The sequence below is a fragment of the Hippopotamus amphibius genome, chromosome 12 (assembly GCF_030028045.1).
Source record: "Hippopotamus amphibius kiboko isolate mHipAmp2 chromosome 12, mHipAmp2.hap2, whole genome shotgun sequence".
In the NCBI taxonomy this organism is placed as follows: domain Eukaryota; kingdom Metazoa; phylum Chordata; class Mammalia; order Artiodactyla; family Hippopotamidae; genus Hippopotamus; species Hippopotamus amphibius.
In genome coordinates, this window is record NC_080197.1 from 335,659 (window position 1) to 361,465 (window position 25,807).

Sequence of the window (25,807 nt, forward strand, 5' to 3'; positions counted from 1 at the left end):
GGGGACCATCGGGCACATTCCCACCCCAGGAGGGAGCACAGGCGAAGCAGGGGGCCTCAGGTCAGATATAGGAAACACCTGCCACTAGGCTGCGCAGACGAGGTGGACGGGTCCCACACAGGCCTCCTCGGCACGAACAACATGGAAACGCCCCGGCACTGGGAGGGTGGGCCCAGCTCCTTCCTGGCAGGTGAGTCCAGAGGCCCTGCCTGTGGCCGCACGGCTGGCTGGCACAGGGCAGGGAGCAGATCCCACGGCTCCCGCCAAGCAGCACCTGCCTCAGGCCCACGGGCACAGGGAACGGAGCGCCCGTCCTGCGGCGCCCACGCGGCCGTGAGGGACCACGCAGCACGTCGGTCCACCCACTGCATCGACCTGCCCGAGAGCCCTGACGCGGCCCCACGTCCAGTGAATGCGGTCTGGCTGCAACACGCCCACGACACAGACAGACATGGAACATAACCCCATACATGCTATTACAAAAGGAAACAACAGAAGAAGAAGACCGTAGCTAAACTGCTTTAAATACTGCATGCTACGCACTTCATGTGTTGGGGATCGGTGGATGGGCGGGCACAGAGGCGGGTCGGCGGCCTCCTGGGGCCAGGGCGGCTCCCGCCCCATCTCTGTGACCACAGTTCATGATTCTAAGGTTGAGTGGCTGGGTGCTGACTGATCCTCCAATCACAGCTTCTCCTGAATCTAGTTGAACCCGTCGGTGTGGTAGCTGGGGTGGGACTCGGCTGTGAGCTGGGTGGTCTCCGTGGCGGACGCCGGCTGGATGACGATCGGCGTGTCTGCGGCCTCTGCAAGCAAGCGAGCAACAACGGCCTGAGGTCGGGCCGGCAGGCCTCGCGGCCCCCGCGCCATCTCTGTGCAACACGCTCGGCCACCCGGTGGCTTGAGCGGGGCTGGAGGTCATAAGACCAGCGCTGGGGGAGCGAGGCTGCCAGGACCTCCGTCCCTCACGACCTTCCTCGGTGGCCTCGGCCCTCGGCCCTCCCCGCCTGCTCGGCCGCCACGGTCCGCGGCGGGGACGCTTTACCTCCATCATCCACGTCCACACCTCAACCGTCCCGCCGCCACCACAAACACTCCCGCACAGTGTCAGTGCCCTCCTGTTTGACGAGACAGGGCGACACGTTCAGGGCCCGCTGCGGCCCCGCCCCTCGCGCGCGACCCGGGCGACGGGCGCGCTCACCCCTCTCGTCGGACTGCAGCTGCGCCTCCAGGTCCTCGGGGGACACGTAGAACTCGGTCTCCTCGCCCTCGGGCGCCTTGGGCTTGCACTTCCCGCAGCAGCAGTTGAAGCAGCAGCAGAGGCAGCAGCAGCAGTAGCAGCAGGTGAGGAGCCCGCAGAAGACAAACAGGGCCTGGGGGGCGGGGGGCGTGGCTGTGCGCGAGGCCCGGACGCAGCGCACAGCCCCGCCCCCAGAGCCGCAGAGCGGCCCTCGCGCCCGCAGCGGGCTCTCTTCCAGGTCAAGGAGACCAGGGCAGGCACTTAGCCCGGGGAGGCAGGGGAGGAAGGGGGGCGGCTAGGCCCTGCGGGGAGCCCCGCTCTCAGGCCGCACGCGACAGAGGCTTTGAATAGAATCAGGAAACCAAGTAACGTGAAAATATAAAACAACAATATGTTTTCAAAAGTTTCTCAAGCTAGACATGTCAAACAAGTCTACCCTAATCACAGAAATACATCTATCCAGAACGTGATGGAAAAGTTTGTTTCCTGCGTCTATCAGGGTGGCTCACGAAAGAAACGGCTGTGGCCGCTACCGCAGGGCGCAGGCCTCGCTCTGCACTCAGGCTCCGCGGGCGGCCACCAGGCAGGCCACACACCAATGGCACCGGGCCTTTGACCACATCCACGGGGACGAGGAGCCCGCCACGTGCCCAGATCCGCCCGTCAGGATGCGCGTGTGGGAGCCACGCCCTCACCTTGGCCCACCAGCTGGAGAGCACGAAATAGGTGTTCACGTTCTCCTCCCCGAACTGCTCGGCCACATAGAGCCCCAGCGAGCCGTACTTGTCGTAGATGTTTCTTTTTGTGGCGTCCGTCAGGATGGCGTGGGCGTTGTTTATCTCCTTAAACTTGTCTGCGGCCTCTGGGTTATCTGGGTTCTTGTCAGGGTGATATTTCAAGGCCAGCTTCCTGCAAACCAAAATCATCTGCTGGTCTCCCATTTCATGTTCATCTGCTGAACGGAGGGCCAGCAGAGGGGCGTTTTCCCATCACCATCTCCCTTTCCAACTTTCCTCCTGAGTCGAGAATGCCAGGGTCAACAGAAATCGCTGCAGTCGTTTCAGGGCGAAGCTGCCGTGCTGAGCCACCCACAGAGGAGCAGCTTCCCGGTGAGCGCGGGCGCGGGCGGCTGGCCCGCGTGCAGCCTGCACTGTCGCACCCAAGGACGTCCGTCCCCGCTGCTGCCCTCTAGCGTCCTGGCCGCTCACTGCACATGTGCCAAATGGAGGGCCAGGCAAGGAGGGTGTAGCAAAGGCATTTTAATGTGTCTGATAAGGAGATAAGCTGAGAGCCCAGAGGACTGTGTCATGTGTCTGCACCAATGAGTGTCGGTCCCTGACAGCGGCTAGGTGACACCATACGGGAGGGGCACGCTCAGCGAGATGGCTGCCCTGGGGCGTGGAAACTCCACCATCACAGCTCAGCACCTCCAGCCCTCCCGCCCCACCCCCGCCCCCGCCCCCTGCTCCAGGGTAGGCAGTCTGCAGGACCCACAAAGCACTATTTCTCGCGGCCAAGGAAACATGAAGGTAACAACGATAAGCTATAAGAGGACACACTACACACACAGATGCAATGGAACCGCTACCAGTGACACAGCGAGGAGGCCGAGGAGGCCGGGGAAACACAGGCAGAGGACAAACGGGCGGTGCGGGAGCCGCCTGCCTGGGGCCAAGGCCTCTTACCGGTAGGACTTCTTGATGTCATCCGAGGTTGCGTTCTTGTCCAGCCCCAGAACGTGGTACAGGGAGTCCCCAGAGGTAGAAAGTGAGCGCTGTCTCTGGTCTGCCATGGCAGGCTAGTCTACAAGCAGAACGCAGAGAAAACGTCGAAAAGTACACATAAAAACTCCAAGCGCAGCGCTGATGGACGTGATTCCATCTGCCTATTTTAAGCAAAAAAAAAACACAGCACCTTGTGCGGGGCACAACGCATACCGATGTCACCCATCGGACTACAGTGGGAAGTAGGCGTGGCCCCACGGGGTGGGGGAGGGCGGAGGGGCAGTTTCTACCTGTGCTACGACACCACCACCCTAAATAGGCTGTAAAAATTGAAGTGTGTTTATTGTAATCCCTCGAGCAACCTCTAAATAAAGAAGCAAGGCCGCAAAGCTAGAAAGCTGAAGGGAAAAGGAAAATGAAACTCTACAGACTAACAACTCCAGTAAGAGGAAGAGATTGGCAAAATGGATAAAAATGCAAGACCCAACCAGAGTCTGTAAGAGACACTAAAAATAGGGCCTCAAAATACATGAAGCAAGTGCTGACTGAAATAAGGGGAGACGCAGACAACTTCACAGTCACAAAAATCTTAACACTCCTCTCTCAGAAACTGACAGAACAGACACACACGCAAAGCCAGGAAAAACACCAACAATCTGAAGAACACTGTCAGCCACCATGACCTGTGTGACACCCACAGCCACAGAACAAGCTTTTTAAAAATCACCAAAACGTGCCACACGATGGGCCTTCAAACAAGTTTCAACAAATTTACATGGACTGAAATTATACACAGTAGGCCCCCAACCCTAACAGATTAGAGACCCAGGTATCTAGGAAAACCTCAAGGGTTTAATATTAAACAATACACTTCTAACTAACACGCAGTTCAAAGAAGAGAGGATGGACATAATTTCTAAACTCATTACTGATCTGATAACCTGTGATTATAGGCTACTACTTAAAATAAGTTGATATATTCATAATTGCCAAAACTCAGAAGCAACCAGGATGTGCTTCAGTAGGCGACGGATAAATAAACTGTGGTCCATTCAGACAGTGGAAGGTTATTCAGCACTAACTGAAATGAGTTATCAAGCCATGAAAAGACACGGAGGAAGCTTAAATGCCTTTAACCAAATGAAAGAAGCCAATCAGAAAGCTACTTACACATGGTATGACTCCAACTCTATGACAGTCTGTTAAAGACAAAACTATGGGACTTCCCTGCTGGCGCAGTGGTTAAGAATCTGCCTGCCAATGCAGGGGACACGGGTTTGACCCTGGTCTGGGAAGGCCCCACATGCCACATAGCAACTAAGCCCGCAAACCACAACCACTGAGCCTGCACTCCAGAACCCGAGAGCCACAACTACGGAGCCCACGTGCCACAACTACTGAAGCCCGAGTGCTTTAGGGGCCCACGTGCTGCAACTACTGAGCCCTGTGCTGCAACTACTGAAGTCCCCGAGCCTAGAGCCCATGCTCCGCAATGAGGGAAGCCACTGCAATGAGAAGCCTGTGCACTGCAACGAAGAGCAGACCCCGCTCGCCGCAACCAGAGAAAGCCCAAGCGCAGCAACGAAAACCCAATGCAGCCAAAAGTCTTTAAAAAAAAAAAAAAGACAAAACTATGGAGACAGTAAAAAGATCAGTGTTTGCCAGGGGTTCGGAGCTCAGAGAGGGAGGGATGAACAGGCAGAGTACAGAGGAGTTTTAGGACCGTGAAACTATTGTGATACTATTGGGGGTTGGCCAAAAAGTTCGTTCTGGGTTTTCCTGTAAACTGTTACAGCCAACCCAATACAACTGCAGACACATCATTACACGTCTGTCAAAACCCACAGAGTGTGCGACACAAGAGTGAGCCCTGATGCAAACTGCAAACTGGAGCTGTTCTGTATCAACGCTGGAGGATCACACGAAACAAGGTACCACCCCAATGCCGATGCACCCCGGCACCAACACACCCCGGCGCTAATACACCCAGTGCTGCTGCACCGGGGGGCAGGGAGCGCAAGGGAACTCTGTACATTCTACTCAAATTTTGTGTAAACTTAAAACTGCCCTAAACAACAGCTCTGCTAGAGACTGAGATGACAACGGGCACAGAAGGGTAAGAAGTGTCTAGAAATCACCATCTGAGCAGTGAGGTTGTCAGGAAGCTGACGGGCACGACGATATGCCTGAAACGGCTGACAGCAGGGCACAGAGAGGGAACAAAGCAGGAAGCCTTTGAGGAGAACCAGCACAAAGGAAACAGAAAATGAGAAAATCTATCCAGCAGGAATTTGAAAGGCAAAGAATACAGCCAAGTGAGAAAAAACAGTCAACTAAAAACAAAACAAAACTCAAGCTGAAAGAAAACACAAGAGAACACAAGTGTGCAAACTAAGGCCCCACCAAGCAGTCCACACGTCAGCAGCCTAGGTGCTGAGAACTCCCCAAGCAAAACACATTTCGAATTCTAAGGAGAAAGGAGTCCACCTCAGGATTCCATCATGAGCAAGGTGTAAAGTCAGAGGAACGTATAAACGCAAGCGTCTGGGTACAGTACTGCTCACACATCCTAAACGCAACAATGATCTGAGGAATATTTCAACAAAATGAGGAAGGAAATCAAGAAACAGGAAAAGATGTGATAAGAAGAGTGGTGGTGTCCGGGCCTGCAGGGGAGAGGCCCACTTCTGTTCCCAACACAGGACACACAGGTGAACGCCCTCGAGACTGGGTTCCACAGAGGCTGGGCTGCCCCAGCCCCCTGCGGCCTCACGACGCAGGCACGAGGACAGTAACGTCACGGACACAGAGACGAGAGCCGGAGAGGTGGTCAGGGCCTGAACCAAACCGAAGGGCACGGCCTCTGGCAGAGGGACCCTAGGTCAGCCACCTCGGCGCGAAGCATAAGGGCTGGTGGTGTGTCACCGAGGGCAGGAATTAAACACGCTCGCTGACATGGGGGGGGGGGGGCGCTTTGGACTCAGGGTGTGACGACTGTAAGCCCAGTTCTGACGGCGTCTGGCAGGTTGGCATGGCCAAGTCGCTGCAGCCATTGGGGCCTCCCTCCTCCCCTGGACTGGAAACAAGGACCCCCCCACTCCCCTGCCACGGTGGAGCTGAGCGGAGCCCAGGACCCTCAGTGATGTTGGCGGCGGAGCCTATTCTCATTCACTGACTGCACAGCAGAAGCACCAGGACTTTGTCAGGTTTATTTACTACTTGCTAAGTAAATTTTTCAGTCCTTAGGTACTGTTCTAGAAAATACAACTTTGACAAATTATTTTTTATTCTCAATTAGTCAGTGCCTACTAAATAGGGCTTTCAGAGCCCACCAACAGAAAAATATCGATAATTAATACTTTGTATCTGCTTATAGAAGTAACTATATATCAGACTTCCAGAGGCAGTCAGCTACTTAAAAGCTACTTAATTTGACTAAGAGAATTCCCTGTGGAACTTTCACACTTAAATCAGGATTCTCCCTCCAGCACTGCTTACACCAGAGACCACAGATGTTCCTGCACCAAGTGGCAACATTTCCTGGTCTAGGACAGAACCACTGTAAGAAAAATCAGCACACACCTGGCTTAGCTACCAGGTAAGCTAGTCACTGTGGTTCATCACCTGCTTCTTCACAGGTACAGACAGATCACTGACTTTCAAAACCTTAGAATTAATTTTCTTAGTTTCAATGAACTGCCAGCAACTATATCCAAACTTTAAAGGCCAATACTTGTTTAATAATAAACACATCTCCTCAAACCCAGGGATTAAAAACCAGGTTCCGCACTGAGTCCCCCAGTGCCCAGCGGCCCCGCCCCCAGGAGCAGCGCGACCCTGTGACACTCGGGGACAGGACGCGGCAGAGCGACGCAGGGCCTTGCGACTGGATGCTGTCACCATCCGGCACGTTCTCCCCACACAGAGGAACAGGTTAATGCTCATGTATGGAACCAAGAGCTTCCAGAAAAAACGGCCTGGTGATAAAATCCAGCCAGTGAAGACGTGAACCAGAGGGAAGTCGTCAAGGACGGAAGCCGGGGCAACAGGGCTGCAGGCAGGTGACACCCAAGGAAACGCAAGAACCGACTGAGGAGCGGCAGGAGCTCCGGCGGCAGGCCTCCGGGCCCAAGAGCGGGTCAGGACACAGGCGGGCAAGGTGTGCGCAGCCCCAGGCCCCAGCAGAGCCCGGCACACGGGTACCCTGGTTACGGGGGCAGGTCTGCTGTGCTGGGGGGCAGCAATTTCAGCAGAAACACCTCTATCTTCTGTTTGCCAGACGCGAGGAAAACTGGAACAAAAGCTTCTACTTAAAAGAGGAAGTGAATATCTTCGGAAGGTAAGTATCTGGTGATCTGGTTGTTTCTGGGAAGAACCAGGGAGCAGAGGTTAAAAGACTTCTTTGTTGTCTACCATTTCTTTACCTATTCCCACACTACTGTTTGATTTTTAAAACCACGTTCTTCTGCAGGCTTTTCTGCATTGCAGGAACTGTTTATAAATGTATACATCGCTTTTACAACAACTACAAAGTTGCCGTTCTCCTCGTGCTTCCAGTCGCATGTCTGCCCCTCTTAGAGGCCACTGTCACGAGTCACTTCCGGGTCACACCACTTCAGCCTGTCAGCCTGTCAGGGGTACTGGGGACCCAGCCTGCCTGGCCGACAAGGCCCTTGAGCCCCACGGGGCTGGACCGCATTCCCACGTGCGACCAGCAAGTCTCCAGTAGTCCCCACAGAATCCCTTCTCACCAGAGCTCAAGAGCAAGCTGTCCATTTGGGGATCTATTTTGGCTACTAGCCAATCAAAGGGGCCTAAACAGAGGATCCAGCCAACCAGAATCTAGTCAACTCCAAGTTCTCCTAAGAGCCAGCAAACTTCCTTAGGCGGACTCTCTCCGACCCAATTCTGAATCATCAGAGTTTTCTGACGTCACAAACAGTAACAGTGAGAGACTAAATAACCTTCCTTATATTTTAATCAAATCACCGACAGCACAGCAATCGGCCTGGAGAGCTCAAGCCTAATTTAATTATGTCAAGCCAAGTAGTCAAACACCAGAAAAGAGCAAGCTGGGTCCAATAAGGGCGGCACAGACTTTAACACCAAGGCCTGCTTTGGTGCTACTCGTCAAAGGACTGTTACTCTAGAAGCAGGTGTGCAAGCTTCTCTGTGAAGGCAACAGTAAATATTTCAGTCTTGTGGGCCACATGGACGGCCTCTGGGTCCCGAGTCCTCAGCTCTGCCTCCGGAGCGTGAAGGCACAGTGTCTAAAAGAACGGGCACCAGCGCGTGCCCGCACCCCTGACCTCATTACAGAAGCGGCCACAACCCTTGCTCCAGGGCTCAGGGAATGGCTTCTCACGAATTATTTTAGGGAAGTTGGGTCTTGTGAACAGGCACTGACATTTGTGTGCTGTGGGCAACTGTAGGCTTAGTTACTGTGACTCTTTTTCAGTCCTCAAAGTTAACTTTGCGCAAATACAAAATGAAGATGTGGGCAAGAAACACTGTGAATATGCATTTCCGATAGAGATGGTAAAATTCAAACAAATTTGTTGCAACATGAAGCACTTAGGCCAGACAGTAGGAAGAGCACGACCCCCCGTCCCCAAACAGCAGCCTGCCGGATGAGGCGACAGCATTTCCGACGCCGCCTGTCCAGGAGTGCTTGCTGCCATGCCCGCCAGCGCCCTTCTCCCTGCAGCCTGTGGCTTACGCACCGTCTGCTCTGGCGGCGCGCCTGGAAAGCCACCACCCGGCAAGCGGGAAAACTTAAAACAAGACAAATCCACCGTCACCCTTGCTGTTGCTACCACGTGGCCTGAGGATCCCCTAGAACAGTGTGATGGGAAGAGGCAACCGAGGCTCGTTGTAGGGTCACCTGGCCACAGAGGACAGAATGAACAGGGACAGAACCAGGCCCAGGCCCGCCGGGCACACTGCTGACAGCCAGGGAACAAGAGAAAATGGACGTGTTACAGAGGAGCACGCACGTGAACTATACTTTCCTCCTTAGAAATCACAGGAACCAGATGGCAGTGGCACCCAACCTGAAAGCGCGGAGATAAAATACCTGTCAAACCAGAATTCTATTTCCAGCAAAAACACCCCTCAGAAACAAAAGTTGAAACGAAGACATTCTCCAACAGAGACTAAGAGAACTCATCACAAAAACCTAAGATACAAGAAACACCAAGAGTTACCTGGACCAAGGTGAAATGACACTAGACAGCAACGTGCATCTTTAGAAGGAATAAAGGCCACTGGACATGGTGAGAGTGTAGCTTATAAATGTGTTTTTCCTTCGCATTTTTTAAAAACAACGCAGGCCTGTTGGAAGCAGGAGCTATCAACCTTGGCCTGTGGGGCTCACGCTGCGCGTAAGACAAACAGGGGCGTCTTCGCAGAGAGGAGCAGGGAGTGGGGAGCAGTGGGCGTCTTCTGTGACATGGACAACATCAGCTCTAAGAAAAGCGAACACACACGGCCATCAGCAGAAGCACTGATGACGCTGGGGCTACTCTACACAGAAAATTACTCATCAATAAAAAAAGAATAACACACTGATACAAGCAATAAAATAAGTAACTCAAACATGATGTGTTATGCAAACAAGCTAAACACAAAATGACTCCATTTGTACAAAGATTAAGAACAGCAAAAACAATGTCATGATATAAACCAGAAAAGCGACTGTTTCAGGGAGGTAAGTGGACCTTCTAAGAGACAAGAATATTCTTAATTTAAATGGGCAGTGATCTTACAAGTGCACACACCAAAACTCACTGAACTCCAGTTAAGATCTGTGCCTTTCACTGTCTGTTAACTTTACCTGCAATAAAAAGAGCAGCTGCTGTAATCAATGCGGTTTGTTCTCAACATAAATTAGATGCTACAAGAGAACCAAATGAAACATAAAATCCTCTAATCTGTGAGAGCAGGCTGCTTGTGTTTACGACAACTTTCATGGAGACACAAAAACATCTGTTTGTCTGTCATTCTGTGGCTGCTCTCAGCAGAGGCTGTGTTACCAGAAAGCCGAAAATACTTACTATCTGGTCCTTTAAGGAAAAAAAGGTGCAATAAACATGATTCAATATTCTATAATTTTGCGTCAGAAAATGAAATAAATGCTGTCCAAACATAAAAATTATTAAATGTTGGGCTTCCCTGGTGGTGCAGTGGTTACGAATCCACCTCCCAATGCAGGGGACACGGGTTTGAGCCCTGGCCCAGGAAGATCCCACGCGCCACGGAGCAACTAAGCCCATGCGCCACAACTACTGAGCCCACGAGCCACAACTACCGAAGTCTGCACACCTAGAGCCCGTGCTCTGCAACGAGAAGCCACCGCAATGAGAAGCCTGCGCACCGCAACAAAGAGTAGCCCCCGCTCACTGCAACTAGAGAAAGCCCGTGCACAGCAACGAAGACCCAATGCAGCCAATAAATAAATAAATATTTTTTAAAATCATTAAATGTGGGCTTCCTAGGTGGCGCAGTGGTTAAGAATCCGCCTGACAATGCAGAGGTCACAGGCTCGATCCCAGCTCCAGGAAGCTCCCACATGCCACGGAGCAACTAAGCCCGTGTGCCCAAAAAAAAAAAAAAAAAAAAAAACATTAAATGTAAATTTCTACACCATTTTCACACACGTTCCAGAAGTTAACATTCTAGTGAGACGCTACCCACTGCCAGGAAGGACACACTTTCAGTTTCATGCTCAGTGGAGACACAGTCTTGTAACTAAACGACAGACTTAAACCGCAAACGCGGGATTTCCCTGGTGGCACAGTGGTTGGGAATCTGCCTGCCAATGCAATGGACACAGGTTCAAGCCCTGGTTCAGGAAGATCCCACGTGCCACAGAGCAACTAAGCCCATGAGCCACAACTACTGAGCCCACGAGCCACAACTACTTAAGCCTGCACACCTAGAGCCCGTGCTCTGTAACAAGAGAAGCCACCACAATGAGAAGCCGGAGCACCACAACGGAGAGTAGCCCCCGCGCACCGTAACTAGAGAAAGCCCGTGCGCAGCAACGAAGACCCAATGCAGCCAATGAATAAAAAATAAAATAACTACATAAAAAAAAATGCCCAAGTGACAAACTGCAGGCCCCCCCCCACCGCACCAGGTTAGCACTCTCCCCTCCCCAGAGGCCGTTTCTCCCATTGTCCTGACCTGTCTCTCCTTCCCTCCGACTTGCCGGGTCTCCCCAATCCCTGGCACCACAGGCACACAGCTCCAAGCTGAACGCCATGAGGCCCCACTGGAGTGTCATGGGGGAAACCAGGTGTCCTGTGCCACCAGCCTCAAGGCTCAGGGACAGGCCAGCTGTGCTGAGTGGGTGGCCAGTCTTTGCCCGAGGAGTCTGGGAGTCCAAAATCTGCTATTTGTTTTGTTTTGTTTTTGGCCGTGCTGCATGGCTTCTGGGATCTTAGTTCCCCAACCAGGGAATGAACCTGGGCCCACAGGCGTAAGCGTGCCGAGCCCTGACCCTTGGACCACCAGGGAACGTAGTACCTGCTATCTGAGGTAGCACCTCAGCATCTGATTTTTCCTAAACTCGTTGTGATTACATCTCAAAGGCATCCCCGAGGCCCACGTCAGCACCTGGGGAGCAGCCCCGTCTACCTGAACTACACCTGCTGTAACTCAGGAATTGCCATCCCAGCTATGCTCCCAGCCCTGGCTCCAGGAGGGCTAGGTCCTGATCTTTAGGCTGCATCTTCTTTAGCAACACATACCTTTCAAAGCAAACAAAGGGCACACTCTGCAAATCTGTGGTGTGTTCTGGTGCTGCTATGAAGAGCACCGGGGCCCCTCCACACTGCCAGGCAGACAGGCCACACAGGAGCAGGGAACAACAGGCTTTAAACCCGTCAAAGCTCACCAGCCCCCAGAGGCAGGGGTCTGACGAGGGGAAGGCTGTTCTGGAAGACAGGCGCCCGCCTGCCCGCCCCCCACCCCCTCAACAAAGGAGGAGCTTGTGGAGCATGGCCCTCGGCTCCTTCTCCACCGGCTGCAGCATCAAATCCCACTCCTGGGCCTGCCCTACGAGGTCCTCTTGGACACGGGCCCTGCCGGACTCCCGCCTCTTCCTGCCACTGTGCCCACTGGGCCTCACAGCCTGACAGCTCCCTCTTAGGCAGAGGAGCGCGACCAACCCCGAGGCCCTGGGGTCCCCTCAACGCCCCGGCCCCTCCTACGGGGGGCGCCTACTTAGACCTCCGACCCTGCAGCGACACCCCTGGTCCTGGAAGGCCTGTCCCGGCAGCCGCCCCACGGACACACGGCGGAGCCCGTCCCGTCTGTGGCACCGTCCTGGGCCCTGAGCACATGTCTGCTGTTTCTCTGTTCAACAAATAAATGTGCCCCACTCTGCGCTCAAAGCTGGGGATTTAGCACTGAACAAAATAAACAAAACAGACAAAAAGCCCTGTCCTCACAGGCCACATCTATGTTCCTCAGGAGACTTAAACCCCTTCAGAGGAAAGAGGTGTGTATTCTGACTCTTGTATCTCCACGTGCCATCTCAGCATGCACTGAATGTTTATAAAGAGTTGCTGTTGAATTCAACCTACTACTGCAGGAAAAAAACCAAATGCCAACTTCAGAAGAACAGATTCGAAGACATCTTAAAAAAGGAAGGCTATTTTGGTTCTGTTTCAAATGTTTTATAACATGATACCTGATACACAATAAGGAAGATATGACACATGTAAGCCATGATGCCTCGCGATAAAATCCCACCTTCAATTTAAAAACTGGAAGATGACCAGTAACTGTGAAACTTCCTGCATTCTCCCCACACACACTACCCTGAAGCAATGTTCATTACAATCCCCTGCTCAGAGACATTTCCCTCATGTTTCTCCCTAAACACTATTTAGTTTTCGCTTTTTGAGCTTAGATAAGATGGTCTTAACACTGTATACGCAGCCTTCTGTGACTTTTTTTTTAAGGTTTTCTTGATGGGGACCTTTTTTAAAGTCTTTATTGAATCTGTTACAACATTGCTTCTGTTTTATGTTTTGGTTTTTTTGGCCCCCAGGTATGTGGGATCTTAGCTCCCCAACCAGGGATCAAACCAACACCCCTTGCACTGGAAGGCAAAGTCTCAACCACTGGACCACCTGGGAAGTTCCTGTGACTTGGTTTTGAAACTCAATGTCTTTCTAAGATTCTCTCAAATTGCTAGATGTATCTTCCATTCACTCACTCCTAGTACTGGACAAATTCCACTTTGCGAACAGACTACAACTTATCAATCCGTTCTTCTACTGGAGGATGCCTGGTCGTTCCCAGGTTTTGCTATTACTGGGGTCCTCTGAACCTTCTGAACAATTCCTGCCTGCAGGTTTCTGAAGGGCAGTGCCGGGCAAGGCATGCCATCCTGGCGGCTCAGGTTAGCGGTAGGCGCAGAAGATGACAGCAAGACTCACCCGACTGTCAGAGCGACAGCAAATAAGCACAGGAGAAGATACTCGACGCCTCCACTCGTTTTGGAAATGCAACTTAAAACTACAACGAGATACCACTACACACCTATCAGAACTGCTTAGAAAATAACCTGACAACACCAAGTGCTGGTAAGGGTGAGCAACGGCTAGACCTGCACACCACTGGTGGCACACAAAACGGGGCAGCCGCTCTGCAAGAGAGTTTGGAAGTTTCCTATAAAGTTAAAAATAGGCTTTCACGTGACCCAGCAATCCCACTCCTGAGCATTTATTTGAGAGAAATGGGAATTGACGTTCACATGGAAAACCTGTATGTGAATATTTATAATCATTAAACCCAGAAGCAACACGTCTGTCTTTGTGAAAGGACAACAACCCAGAAGGTGAACACAACAGGACATCACTCAGCAGCAGAGAGCAGCGAAGCGCCCACTGCACGACGCGGAGGGTTCTCCGCGACGCTGAGCTGCGCGAGAGGCCGGCCGCAGAGGCTGCCAGCTCTAGGATTCCACGGACGTGACATTCTGGAAAAGACAAAGCTATCCCTACAGAGAGCAGACAGTGGGCACCGGGGGAGGAGCAGGGACTTACGATCGTGCCCCACGTCCTGAGCAGGGTTATGGCTACACATGCTCTATGTATCAGAACTCAAGAGAACAATACATCAAAAAAAGGTCAATTTTACTGTATTTTTTTTTAAATTAATTTATTTATTGGCTGTGCTGGGTCTTCGCTGCTGCACTCGGGCCTTCGCTAGCTGCGGCGAGTGGGGGCCACTCTTCGTTGCAGTCCTTGGGCCTTCTCACTGCAGTGGTTCCTCTTGTTGTGGACCATGGGCTCTAGGCATGCGGGCTTCAGTAGCTGCAGCGTAAGCTTCAATGGTTGTGGCTCGCGGGCTCTCGAGTGCAGGCTCAGTAGTTGTAGCATACGGGGTGAGTTGCTCCGAGGCATGTGGGATCTTCCCGGAACAGTGCTCGAACCCGTGTCCCCTGCATTGGCAGGCGGATCCTTAACCACTGCACCACCAGGGAAGTCCCACAATTTAATTTTTATGTACCTGAATATATCAAATCTTTGTGAATGTATCAATCTATTTTTTCCCTTTTTTGTTCAATAAATCCTTCTTCATCCCAAAATTCAAAGTGAACTCTCCTACACTTTATTCTAAAGCATCGTCATCCGCAGGTAATCTGCTCCATCTAGAGTTCACCTGGGCCCAACACGGGACACAGACTAGCATCACAGAAGCCCGCAAAGAATGGCCTGTCTCTCCCTGGGACCTGCAGGTGCACGCTAACTGCCACATGGGAGGTCTGTGGTGGTTGGTGGGGGCGGGGCTCTCTATTTGGTTCCATTCTCAGGATACTTCATTCGGAAACCTTCAAAATTACCTGAGACAGTCTCAACAATTCTTACAAAAGGTACAAATTCTTTGTTACTTCTACACGTCATTAAATAATACTTTAAACAATCATATTTTAATACAAGCATCCGTTACCAAGACAAGGGGGGTTTAAAACAAGGAGCAAGTAATCCCGTGAGCCACACCTCCCGGTGTGCAGATAGGTTTGCTCCCTGTGTCCCCCGGGGACAGGCCGTGGTGGGAAGGCCACACCAGGGCTTCTCACTGTCTCTGGGGATGCTCCTCTGAGATGCAGAGGTTTCTAGGGCTGCCACCTGGCGCTCCAGCCTCTCCATCTGCTGCTGGTCACCCCAGGGATGTGGCTGGACAGGCAGCCTTGAAAGCCTCTGTGTTGCCAGGGGCAGGAGGACAGAATGCCCAGAGGTAAGCTCCAGGCCACAAGACACCACATCATATCATGGGCAGTCTGAAGATACAGAAGCTGAGAAAAAGGCTAATAAGGTAAGAGAAAGGCTGCCAGGAAGCCGGGGAGGGAGAGGCGCTGCTCTAGGAGGAAGGCATCATCAGGGCGGCACCAGGCTCTGCCATGAACACTGTTTCCGCACGTGGGACCGCGGACTCTCAGCACTAAACGTACAGACAAGCAACTTTACGGGTACAAAACACAATGGCAATTTCTCTGCCCTGACAATGTAAAGGTAAAAGGACAAATGAAAGTCAGAGGAAGAGAAGGAAGAAAGGAAGAAAGGCCAACACCCTCAAGGCAGTGAGACGACAACGTGTGTGGCTGACTCCCGCAGGAGACAAAGGTGAGCACAGCGATGCGGGGACAGGAGGACAAAGATGCTGCTGCCTGAAGTCAGGACAGAAGGAACCGGGGATCCGTCAGGTGACAAGTAGGGACACGGCCCATGAGATGCAAGACTGTAACCATTAGTCAGCACCTCAGGGGAGCCTGGTGCGGGCACGGCTGCTCTGCCCCCCCCCCCCACTCAGGGAAACCCCCAACTCCACAGAAGAAAAACTTCACTACAAATAAAAATACTAAAGACAAAATACAACTGGTATTCCAAAGACAGCTGACCTCCCTTCTTTGAAGGAATCTTCATTTAAAATCCATGATGAACCTTGGAGAGAGGACATTCAAGAAGCAGCTGGGGGCCTTCCCTGGTGGCGAGGTGGTTAAAAATCCGCCTGCCAATGCAGGGGACACGGGTTTGAGCCCTGCTCCGGGAAGATCCCACAAGCCGAGGAGCAACTAAGCCCGTGTGCCACAACTACTGAGCCTGTGCTCCAGAGCCAGCGAGCCACCACTATTGAGCCCACGTGCTGCAACTACTGAAGGCTGAGCACCTAGAGCCCGTGCTCCACAACAAGAGGAACCGCCACAAGGAGAAGCTGGAGCACCTCAACGAAGAATTGCTCCCACTCACCGCAACCAGGGAAAGCCCGCGCGCAGCAACAAAGACCCAACGCAGGCCAATAAATAAACACGTAAACAAATAAAGATAAACAACTTAAAACAAAAGAAAACAAAACAGAAAGAAGCAGCTGGGGAACTTCCCTGGTGGTCCAGTGGCTAAGACTCTGTGCTCCCAATGCAGGGGGCCTGGGTTCGATCCCTGGTCAGGGAACTAGATCCCAAATGTCACAACTAAAGATCCCACATGCTGTAACTAAGACCTGGAGCAGCCAAATAAAATAAATATTAAAAGAAAAAAAAAGCAGCTGGGCCTGCAGTACCTCCTCAGGCAAGGGCGGGCCAACTCCTACCAGTGCAGGGGTCCGGCTCAGAACACAGTGGAAAACCAGCGGTTTGAACGCGTGACTCTGAACTCAGTATCTATTCCAGAAGAGAAAGATGAACACACCGCAGAGCAGAAGGAAACAGCCACCAATGAGCTCCACAGACGCACCTGAAGAAATTACAAGCAAGAACCAACAACCACGGAAGGTGCAGAAGGGACAAAGCTGAGGACCAGTCATCCGAACTGAAGATGAATCCCAAATGTAAAGAATCCTAAATTCTTTAGGAAAATAGAGGAACCCCTAAAGATTTCACCTTTCTTCCTTAATTCTAAGAAGAATAAAAAGCAACAGTGATGCTAAGCCTTAAAACAAAGAGAGAGCACTAAATGAGTAAACGGACCCCTCTTTAAGAAGAACCCCTGCCAATCATCAAAGTACAAGAGAGGGAACAGATCTAAACGCCAGGCAGAAGGAAGGACCAACCTACCAAAGAACAGTAACTAAGTCGCACTTTCACGTAACAGCCAGCGTGATGCCTGGTCACAAGAAGAGCGTGTACTTCTGCACTAATGCCAGCGAGCACTCGGCCCTCACGGAGGCAGCATGGGGCTGACCAGCACGGGCACCCGAAGCCCTTCTGAGGCATCAACTGAGCGGCTGCCCCAGTCGCAGCAGAGCATTCAGTACAGCGTACGGAATTAATTTAATCAGTAGTGACTTATCTCCAGAAACCAAATAAGGATTTTCTTTCATAAACTAATGCTTACATACAGTCAGTCAAAAGGAAAAGTTCAGAAGTTGAGCAAAATAACTACAAATACATGTTTGAATACAAGGAGAGTCAAGAAGAATTGAACATTCTCAAAAGCCTATGACTCAGAGAAGGCTGCCCATGACCCGACGTGGACAGGAGCGCCTCACTTCCGACCTGGCCCTCCTGGTCCTGCCTGCTACACACCCCTGGGGTGCAAACAGCAGGGCGACACTGCCTCTGCATAAAGGGAGCCCCAAACAAGGGAGAGCCCTGATACCCACAACAGGACCGACAGGCACAAGTCACCTTTCCACCAGCACAGCGCTGGGGCCAACAGGTACTCACCTGCGCACAAGGCTGCAGAAGGAGACTCTGGGCGGGCTGCCGCTGTGACCACACACTTCCAGAGAACCTCAACATATTCCCAGAGCTAAATATGAAACTAGGGAGTGGAAGGCAAAATTATTTCTTTTAAGAGTAACGTGCAGGGAGCTTTCTAGGTGTTGGTGTTCTAACTTCACAACCCCTATGATCTCAGGTACTGAAGGCACAGCTACCCTTCAACCCAGGTAGTCACCTGCTGCCCCTGGCTCTCCGAGGACCAGGCCTGCAGATCAGCAGACAGACTGGAGAATCGGGGGGATCTGTATCACGACAAAAAGGGCACAACGTGGCAGGCAACCAGGTACAAGTCCACTCCCGTGAATGCCCACCAGGGAGGATTTCTTATCATCTACAGATCATCCCAGCATTCAAACTCTCAACTCTGAATATCACACGAAAATACCTGTGACAAAAATCAGTCCCTCAGAAGCATGCAGGCTAAGAGACCTACTTAACGCTTCTGGGACAGCCCACAGGCGCAGCACCGTGTGTGACACTGACAACCCACCACCCCGGGGGCGCCTCCGCCCCCACGAGCCGGCCGGGAACCCGAAACGCACACAGTGGCTGAAAGTTCATCACGTGCAGCAGATGCAGCCATAACCTTCTGTGTCTCCAGCAGGAACGTGTCCCCACATGCACCTGCTAGAAACGGCACTGCACCGTGATGCCCCGGCCAGGGCGGCCCCATGTGAAAGCCCCCGGGAGGCGCCAGCCCCAGGTTCCCACTGGCGGACGGACCGCCTCTGATGAAGCAAGGGACTGGCTCCCTGCAACCGTAAGCAAACCCACCACCCCATCAACGCCGGCCCGAAGCCAAGCGTGAGCCGCACCCATCACCCAGGACAAGCCGACTGTGAGGAGACGCCTGTCATCAGAAACCTGAGTGTCAAGGCACACACGTGCTGTCACAGGCATACGGGTGACAGGACTTGTGATACCTGCTGCCATGTTACCAACATGGGAGCTACAACCACGTGCAGGCATTTGAGGGCACACATGCTCTGCACCAAGACGTCTGTGGGGCAGGAGCCCAGTCCAGTGGGTGGTGGGAGGGCAGCTCTCGGGGCACCTGCCTGCCCTGGAGCCTGGCTCTGCCACTCACGGGCTCAGGGACCTGGGCAGGGACTCAACAGCTTCATCGCCTCCTCACCCAGGGGGGCTGCAGACAGCGCGGCGCAGTGTCTCTGTGAGCAAGTCATGCAAGGTGTGGAGAGCAGTGCCGGGGACACGATTAACACGGGCCCTTCCCGTCACGGCCTTCAACGTACAGATGAGGAGACGAAGGCCCAGAAACACTGAGTTATCGCGAGGCCACTCTGCCAGGGACCAGGGGGACTGTGACTCAAATCCAAGTTGGACTCTGAAGTGCTGCACCACGTGACTGACTCCTGGTAACCGTTTTACAAAGGGGAGTAATGTTTCCCTGCCCTGAGCACAAATAACTTATTTTCTTGTACTAACCTACAAGCCTTACCTAACTACGGTACTATATTAACTCTTTACTGTGTTCTTAAAATTAAATACATATATAAAGTTTATAACGGTGAATAAAAGTTATGTAGCTTATACTTTACTTAACTCTCAGCTTGAACACTTAATATTAATTATTGTTGTACACATTTTAGATGTAAAAACCGTAGTTCACTAATTTGCCTTAGTGTGTCATTTGCCTTTTAAAAATACAGGAAAAGACCTGCCTTCAGCTAGCATCCAATCAGGTAAGGCCGTATCAAGCTGCTGTTCACTGAAACACGCTCTGCCCCCGTGACCACCGCAAAGAGGTGAGCTGTTCGTCAGCTGGATGGTCATCCTGGGGTGCGGAGAGGACAAGACCCCTCCCCACTCCAGGGAGCAGCAGGGAGGTCTGATGAAGCGACAGGTTTGCCTCTCGACCCTTCGACTCCACGAGCAGTTTAAGGCACACCACAAATAACAGGCAGGTCACAGATGCTCATGAAGGGCTGCACAGCTCCCCCAGAGGAGAGCAGGTCCAGAAGTGCCCCTAACACCTACGGGCACTGCAGTCCCCCGGCCTGAGAGGGACGTGAGCATGAGACGGTGTCAGGAGCCACCAGGACAGCCCCTCAGGTGATGGGTTAGCCACCCTTGTCACGGGTCAATTTTCATAAAAGAAAGGGCAGGGGCAGGTGAAGCAAGTGTGGGAGCCATGTGGATAGTGCACACAGGGAGAAGGATGCTGTGGTAACAGCCGGTCAGGGTCACCCAACCAGGCGGGATGGCGCAAGAGAAGACAGCGCCAACAGAAACGGCGTTTTAAGAGGTAAATCCCGTGTTGTCATTTTAAGGTGTGTGATGGCTTTATCTGTGCTTATTCTTCAATACCACACCCTCATACTAGAGAAAACACGGAAACCTCAAGTTTCCTTATCTATACAGCTGGATAACAGCTATCCTGCAAGGCGGTCCGGGGGTTACAGCTGGTGCACAGTGGGTGACCCCACCTGCTTCAGCGGGTTTGCTGTAGGAGGAGGGGAGGCAGCCTCTCAGTGACTTTCAGAAGAAAACAAACTGTTTCAAACAAGAGACAACTACTGCTTCCACAAGCTAAGCAATGCTCCATAGGTAAGCCTTAAACTGTAGACATTCTAGCTTCACCTCAGAATGAAACTGGGCCATTAAGCTGCATTAAAAATTTCAACTTGACATGGGATGAGCCTGACGATTCAAAGTACAAGGTAAACGCAGTCCAGTAAAAACTGTCACCCGGAACAGAGTTTCTTTTTCACTTAATTAAAAAACAAAACAAAAAAAAAAAACCAGATGTGGTCTGGTTTCATGCATCTTAAAAAGCCTATCACTAAATTATTACTCTATTTCTTAATTTATTTAAAATTCTTATTTTAAAGAACAAAGCAAAATTTACTGCAACTTGCCAAAGAAACCCTCGCATTTCACTATCAAACCCTACAGCAGTAGCTAAATTAGCAGCCAAATTTTATAAAATATAAAGTGTTAAAATCCCACACAGGTGAAGACGAAAAGACACCTACTGCCAGAGGGAACATAAGTATGGCAACATGTGGCAAAAGTAGTAGTCTGTATGCTCGGACCCAGGATCTTTTATTATTTATCTTAGAGAAACCCTCTCACAATTAAAGACACTCCTATTTAATAAAGAAAAATTCAATGGGACCGCCAAGCTAAAAATCCAGCATTTGCCAAGCTGCTAATCCCTTCCAACAATAGAAGGAAGACACTAAAAGCCAGGTGGTGGCACCTGCTCCCTCTGCAGAGCCCCGTCAGGCTTAGTCAGGGGCTGTGACAGGGAGCCCGTGGTCTCGGACCCCAGCCCCCGAGTTCATCACCTCTGAAGCACCGCAGAGCCCGAACAGTACAGGAGGGCTCAGTTCTGTTGGTTTCACTCTAACACATTTCCACTTCCCCAACGAAAAGAACTGAGGCGCAGGGCAGGGAGAGCTAAGAAAGGGGCCGGCCATCCCAGGGACAGCCAGGGCGAGGCACAGCAGATAGAGGTAGCAAGTCAGCATTCCAATCCTCTGACTCCCAGGACTGCAACTTTATAACCAACTGGCATACAATTCCTTAGAACACAGCAATGGAGACACCAAATGACTGTACATTTCACCTTGTAAACCGCCAGGGTTTCTGATGTTACATATTCACTGTAGAAAAATTAAAAGGACAATAAAAGTATAAGTAACCAGGGACCTCCCTGGTGGCGCAGGGGTTAAGAACCCGCCTGCCAATGCAGGGGAAACGGGTTCGAGCCCTGGTCCGGGAAGAACCCACATGCCGCGGAGCAACTCAGCCCATGCGCCACAACTACTGAGCTCTAGAGATCGTGAGCCACAACTACTGAGCCCACGTGCCACAACCACTGAAGCCCACGCGCCTAGAGTCTGTGCTCCATAACAAGGGAAGCCACTGCAATAAGAAGCCCTCGCACCACAAGGAAAAGTAGCCCCCACTCGCCACAACTAGAGAAAGCCTGCGTGCAGCAACAAAGACCCAACATAGCCAATAAAAAACAAAACAAAAACCAAAAACTCCCCAAACCAGTCACACAGATACACCTACAATGGAGAACGATTTGGGAATGAAGTGGACCTTCGATGTATACAGACATCCTTGAAAAGGAGACCCCTTAAGAGGCATTTTCAGTGACACCCACTGAATGTAGGGTCTCGCTGCACACTCTCTCTCTGGAGAAGGAGATGCTGTACTTCATTTCCACACTTTCACTGTGAACCACCAATATGCTTGTAAAACTCTTAGAATTTAAAACAACTCTTACCTGCTAAAGACCAAAGTCTATTAAATGTCTGCAAGTAGCAAGAACAGAGGCAGAGCATCCCATTTCACCAATAAAACATCCTCAAACAAAATTAATGCAAAGATGATGAAAGACAAAATCGAAACTAAAGAGTGTTTGGTAATCTAATCCTTAAATCTTCTGGGGGGAATTTCGAGTGACCAACAACAGACGCTGGTAATCCTCTCAGGGGATTTCACCACCTGAGCACCGAGCGCTGGCCCTGCTATCAGGACAGTAAAGGCATAACAGTTTCCTGTTTTTTTTTTTTTGGCTGCACTGCGAGGCATGTGGGATCTTAGTTCCCCGAACAGGAATGGAACACACGCCCCCTGCATTGAAAGCGCGGAGTCTTAACCACTGGGTCGCCACGGGTTAAGTCTCAACTGTTCCCCTCTCTTAAATAAGGGGTGGCATTTTGGTAAAATGACTACTGTCATTTCTCAGCATCTTTGTCACTTAAATTTAGGAAGCAGTTGATGACATACCTTCCCACTTACCATCTCTTATATTCCCCCGACAGGCAGTAAGGGCAGGTACCATGACCCTCATCTTAGTGGGGCCCCATCATGTGAGCCCGAGTCTCGTCCTCTTTCAAGAAGGAAAGTCTAGCACAGATTCTGCTGACACACAGACAGGGAAGAACTGTGACAGAGCAGGAGGTGAGTCTGCAGCTCAAGAATGCTCTGATCTGACCATCCAATAAGAACATACAAATGAGCCCCATTTGGGGAGTACTGCAGTTTTAACTGCTGTATGGGGAGCACCTAGACTCACGAGGGCACCGTCCAGAGCTGAGTCTTCTCCCCACTTTCTGTGTAAGAGCTGGTGGTCACACTCCACACCTGTCCCCTGAAGACACAGGGGTCTGTTTCCTTACTGGAAAACTGGCTGCTGGCACTGGCTGAGATATGGTTTGCCGACAGCCCTGTATGCTCCAAACCCTGTACAATGTACTCTACAAACAAGTTAAGGAATTTTTCAAGGGTGACTATGGCTGTGTCTGTCATGCTTATTTTGGGACTTCCCTGGCGGTCCAGTGATTAACACTCCATGCCTCCACTGCAGGGAGCACGCACTCCATCCCTGGTTGGGGAACTAAGATCCCACATGCTGTGCAGTGTAGCTGGGGGGGGGGGGGGGGGGGATTCATTTGTAAATCAATTATACCCCAATAAAAGTTAAACAGAGAGAATCATGTTCATTTTATTCCCCGACTTTAGAAGCAAACGTCCACCTTAGATAAAATTCCACCCTGCCCCCTTTACCCCCGCCTCACGGCATTTCAGTCATGCATTCAACACCTACTGAGCACCCCGGAGACCCCAGGACCACGGCAAACACGTCACACGTGGGCTCCGAGATGCACCGTCAGCAGCTTGCTAGGGATTCTGCCCCGTGGCGTCAGGTAGGTCAGCACGAGAACCAGGGCAGAGGCCTGGCTCCAAGTTCCAGGTCTGAGACTGAGCAAAAAGCCCTGCTCTCCAGGGCAGCTCAGCACTGAGCACACAGAGCCACCCACCCTCTGAAAGCGAGGGGGACTCCAGAACACAAAGGGCCAAGAGACATGCAGGATCTGTTCAGCCTCAGCACCACGTTAACACAATGAAGGAAAAACTAAGAACACACCTTCACTCTGAGTGAAGGTTCTGGAAACGACTTGAGTCCTTTAGTCACACAGTAGGATTCAGAGCAGGCCTTGGGAACAGCTCACTTTCATGTGGTTCTAGATTACCCCACCTCACTCATTTAATCAACAAATGTCACAGTATGTGAGACTAGAATGTGTGTTTTACTTTTGGGAGGGCTCACTGAAAACAGCACTTATAAAAGAGCTGTAATCAGTGGTGGAGCTGACAAAAAATCTTTTTATTTTGAACTAACTGTAGACTAAAGCCTGCAAAAAGATTTACAGAGAGGCCCCAAGTATCTTTCTGATCTACCTCTTAACTGGCTTTCCTTTCCCAAAAGGAAGGTGACTAGTCTCAGAATCCAGTACCCCTGGGTACTCAGTACTCACCCACAGTGACTTCTGAGTGACAAGGTCACTGTATCGCAGAGCTGCTGCTAAGCTCACCACTTCCATTCATTCCATCAGCATTTCCTGGGCACGCAGTAAGTGCCAGCCACTGTTCGTTGCACAAAACAGCCTCCCTGTGGACTTCACCTCTTAGTAAAAGATTAACTATAATACCTATATTAAACAGGACATTAGAAGAAGAAAGTGCTGTGGGGAAACTCAGCGGGAAAGGGAGACAGGCCACAGGAGGTGGCGAGCTGAAATTCCAGGGAAGGCCGTCAAGGAAGGCCTGCCGTCCCTGAGCCCGAGAGTGAGGACGCCAGCGACCCGGGCAGCGCCAGGAGTCTGCTGAGAGACTGGCAAACAGGCCACCGCGGCGGGGATCAGAGCGAGCCGAGGCGCCAGCGGGAGGGAGACTGGCCACAGAGCACGGGGCTGGCCTGGCAGGCACCCCCTGCCTTGCGAGGGTCCCCACCTGAGGCCACACTGGCTCCACAGCTGAGGCCCCTCAGCGAGGCCAGGTCTCCTCCACGTGCCTCCCTAGCGTCCGCCCGGCGGACAACCCCGGGGTGCTCTGCGCTCACCAGGGCCGAAGGAGCCAGGCACGGGGGTCCTGCGACGCGTGTGCCCCGCGCTGCTGAAGCACCTGCCACTCGGCCACGTGCCATCGGAGGCGACCCAAGTCCCACGGCCCGGACACAGGTGGAAGGAGAGCCGCCCACTCCCAGCCAGGAAGCTCCCCAAAGCCCGTCGAGTCCTGCCTCATCACCTGCTCTCAGAGCGCAGCGGGAGCCTCGGTCCCGAAAACTCAGCACCGCGTGTCAGGAGAGCGCAGCAAACAAGCGAACGCAACCTCTCGGCAGCTCTGCCCGGAGCCTGGCCTTGCGGCGGCCGGACTAGAGACGCGGCGGCTCGGCCGCGGGTGCCGGCGGGGCAGCTCTGCCGCGGGCACCGCGCGAGCACAAGGGTGCCCCGCGCAAGGCCGCCCGGGCCACGGCCCCGGGAGGCCTACACCGGAGGACCGGGACAAAACCAGATCGCTCGCCTCCTCTCCCCGCGGGGAACGCCTCGCTCAGGGACACGGAAGCAGGACCCTCCACCCAGCCGCTCCGCACACACGAGCCGCAGCTCCTGAGCCTCCCCGGCGCGCCCGGCCCACGAGGCGCCGCTCGCAGGCACGGGCTCGCGCGGCAGAGAACACACCTCTCTCCCCCACACCCGCGCACGTCCACCCGCGAGGCTCCCGCGCGTCGCGTCGGCGAACAAAGCTCCATCCCGCCCGCCGCCGGCCTGACGCCGCGCGCAAACCCCGGCGCCCCGACCGCGGCGCACGGCCTGGGCCTTCCGCCGCCGCGCGGCCCCGGGGGGGGGGGGGGGGGCGCCGCCATTTCCGGCTGCGGGCGCGCCCCCGCCCCGCCCCCGCCACCCGCACCTCGCGAGCCGCCCCCGCCGCCACCCCCACCCCGCCCGGCCTGACGCGAGGCCGCCCGCTCGGCGCGAGCTCACCTGTCCGCGCGCCCGCCCGCCCGCCCGCCCGCCGGCTCCGCGGCTCCGCTCCTCCCTGCGCGGCGCTGCCGGGAAGCCGGCCGACGCGCTCCTCAGCCGGTGCCGCGCCTGGGGACCCGGCGGCGACGGCGGCGACGGCGGCGGGGGCAGCGGCGGAGGGCGCGGGAGCAGCACCGGCTGAGGCGGCGGGGGCGCGCACGCTCACGCACGCTCACGCACGCACCCGCACTGGCGCGCGCGCTCCCGGGAGGACGTGGGCGCCGGCGGGTCGGGGCCGCGGGCGGGGCAGCCGCGCCTGCGC

General features: G+C 53.0%; 1 protein-coding gene across 5 annotated transcripts; it reads right to left on the reverse strand.

Annotated features, from left to right (window-relative positions):
• Window positions 1-456: 456 nt before the first annotated feature.
• DNAJC5 (DnaJ heat shock protein family (Hsp40) member C5) lies at window positions 457-25,755 on the reverse strand. 5 transcript variants are annotated; one of them, XR_009048353.1, is made up of 6 exons: window positions 24,001-24,757; window positions 2,926-3,043; window positions 1,936-2,149; window positions 1,202-1,373; window positions 1,046-1,118; window positions 457-806 (listed from the first exon to the last, which is right to left on the reverse strand). XR_009048353.1 is itself a non-coding variant. In XM_057701319.1 (6 exons), exons 3-6 carry the CDS (start codon window positions 3,030-3,032, stop codon window positions 703-705), a joined length of 597 nt encoding a protein of 198 aa, XP_057557302.1. In that variant the 5' UTR covers window positions 3,033-3,043; window positions 24,001-24,174; window positions 25,507-25,754; the 3' UTR covers window positions 457-702. The 5 variants fall into 5 exon arrangements, 4 of the variants coding, with proteins under 4 accessions (XP_057557302.1, XP_057557300.1, XP_057557301.1 ...); XM_057701319.1 differs by lacking the exon at window positions 1,046-1,118 and adding an exon at window positions 25,507-25,754 and having other exon boundaries at window positions 24,001-24,174; XM_057701317.1 differs by lacking the exons at window positions 1,046-1,118; window positions 24,001-24,757 and adding an exon at window positions 25,507-25,755.
• Between the last annotated feature and the right edge of the window lie 52 nt (window positions 25,756-25,807).

Coding starts and splice junctions, on each gene's coding strand:
- DNAJC5 (XM_057701317.1), bottom strand. CDS start 3,032: ATGGCAGACCAGAGACAGCGCTCACTTTCTACCTCTGGGGACTCCCTG. Junction 2,150..2,925: donor GACATCAAGAAGTCCTACCG/GTAAGAGGCCTT, acceptor TTTGGTTTGCAG/GAAGCTGGCCTTGAAATATC. Junction 1,374..1,935: donor TCTCCAGCTGGTGGGCCAAG/GTGAGGGCGTGG, acceptor CCCGCCCCCCAG/GCCCTGTTTGTCTTCTGCGG.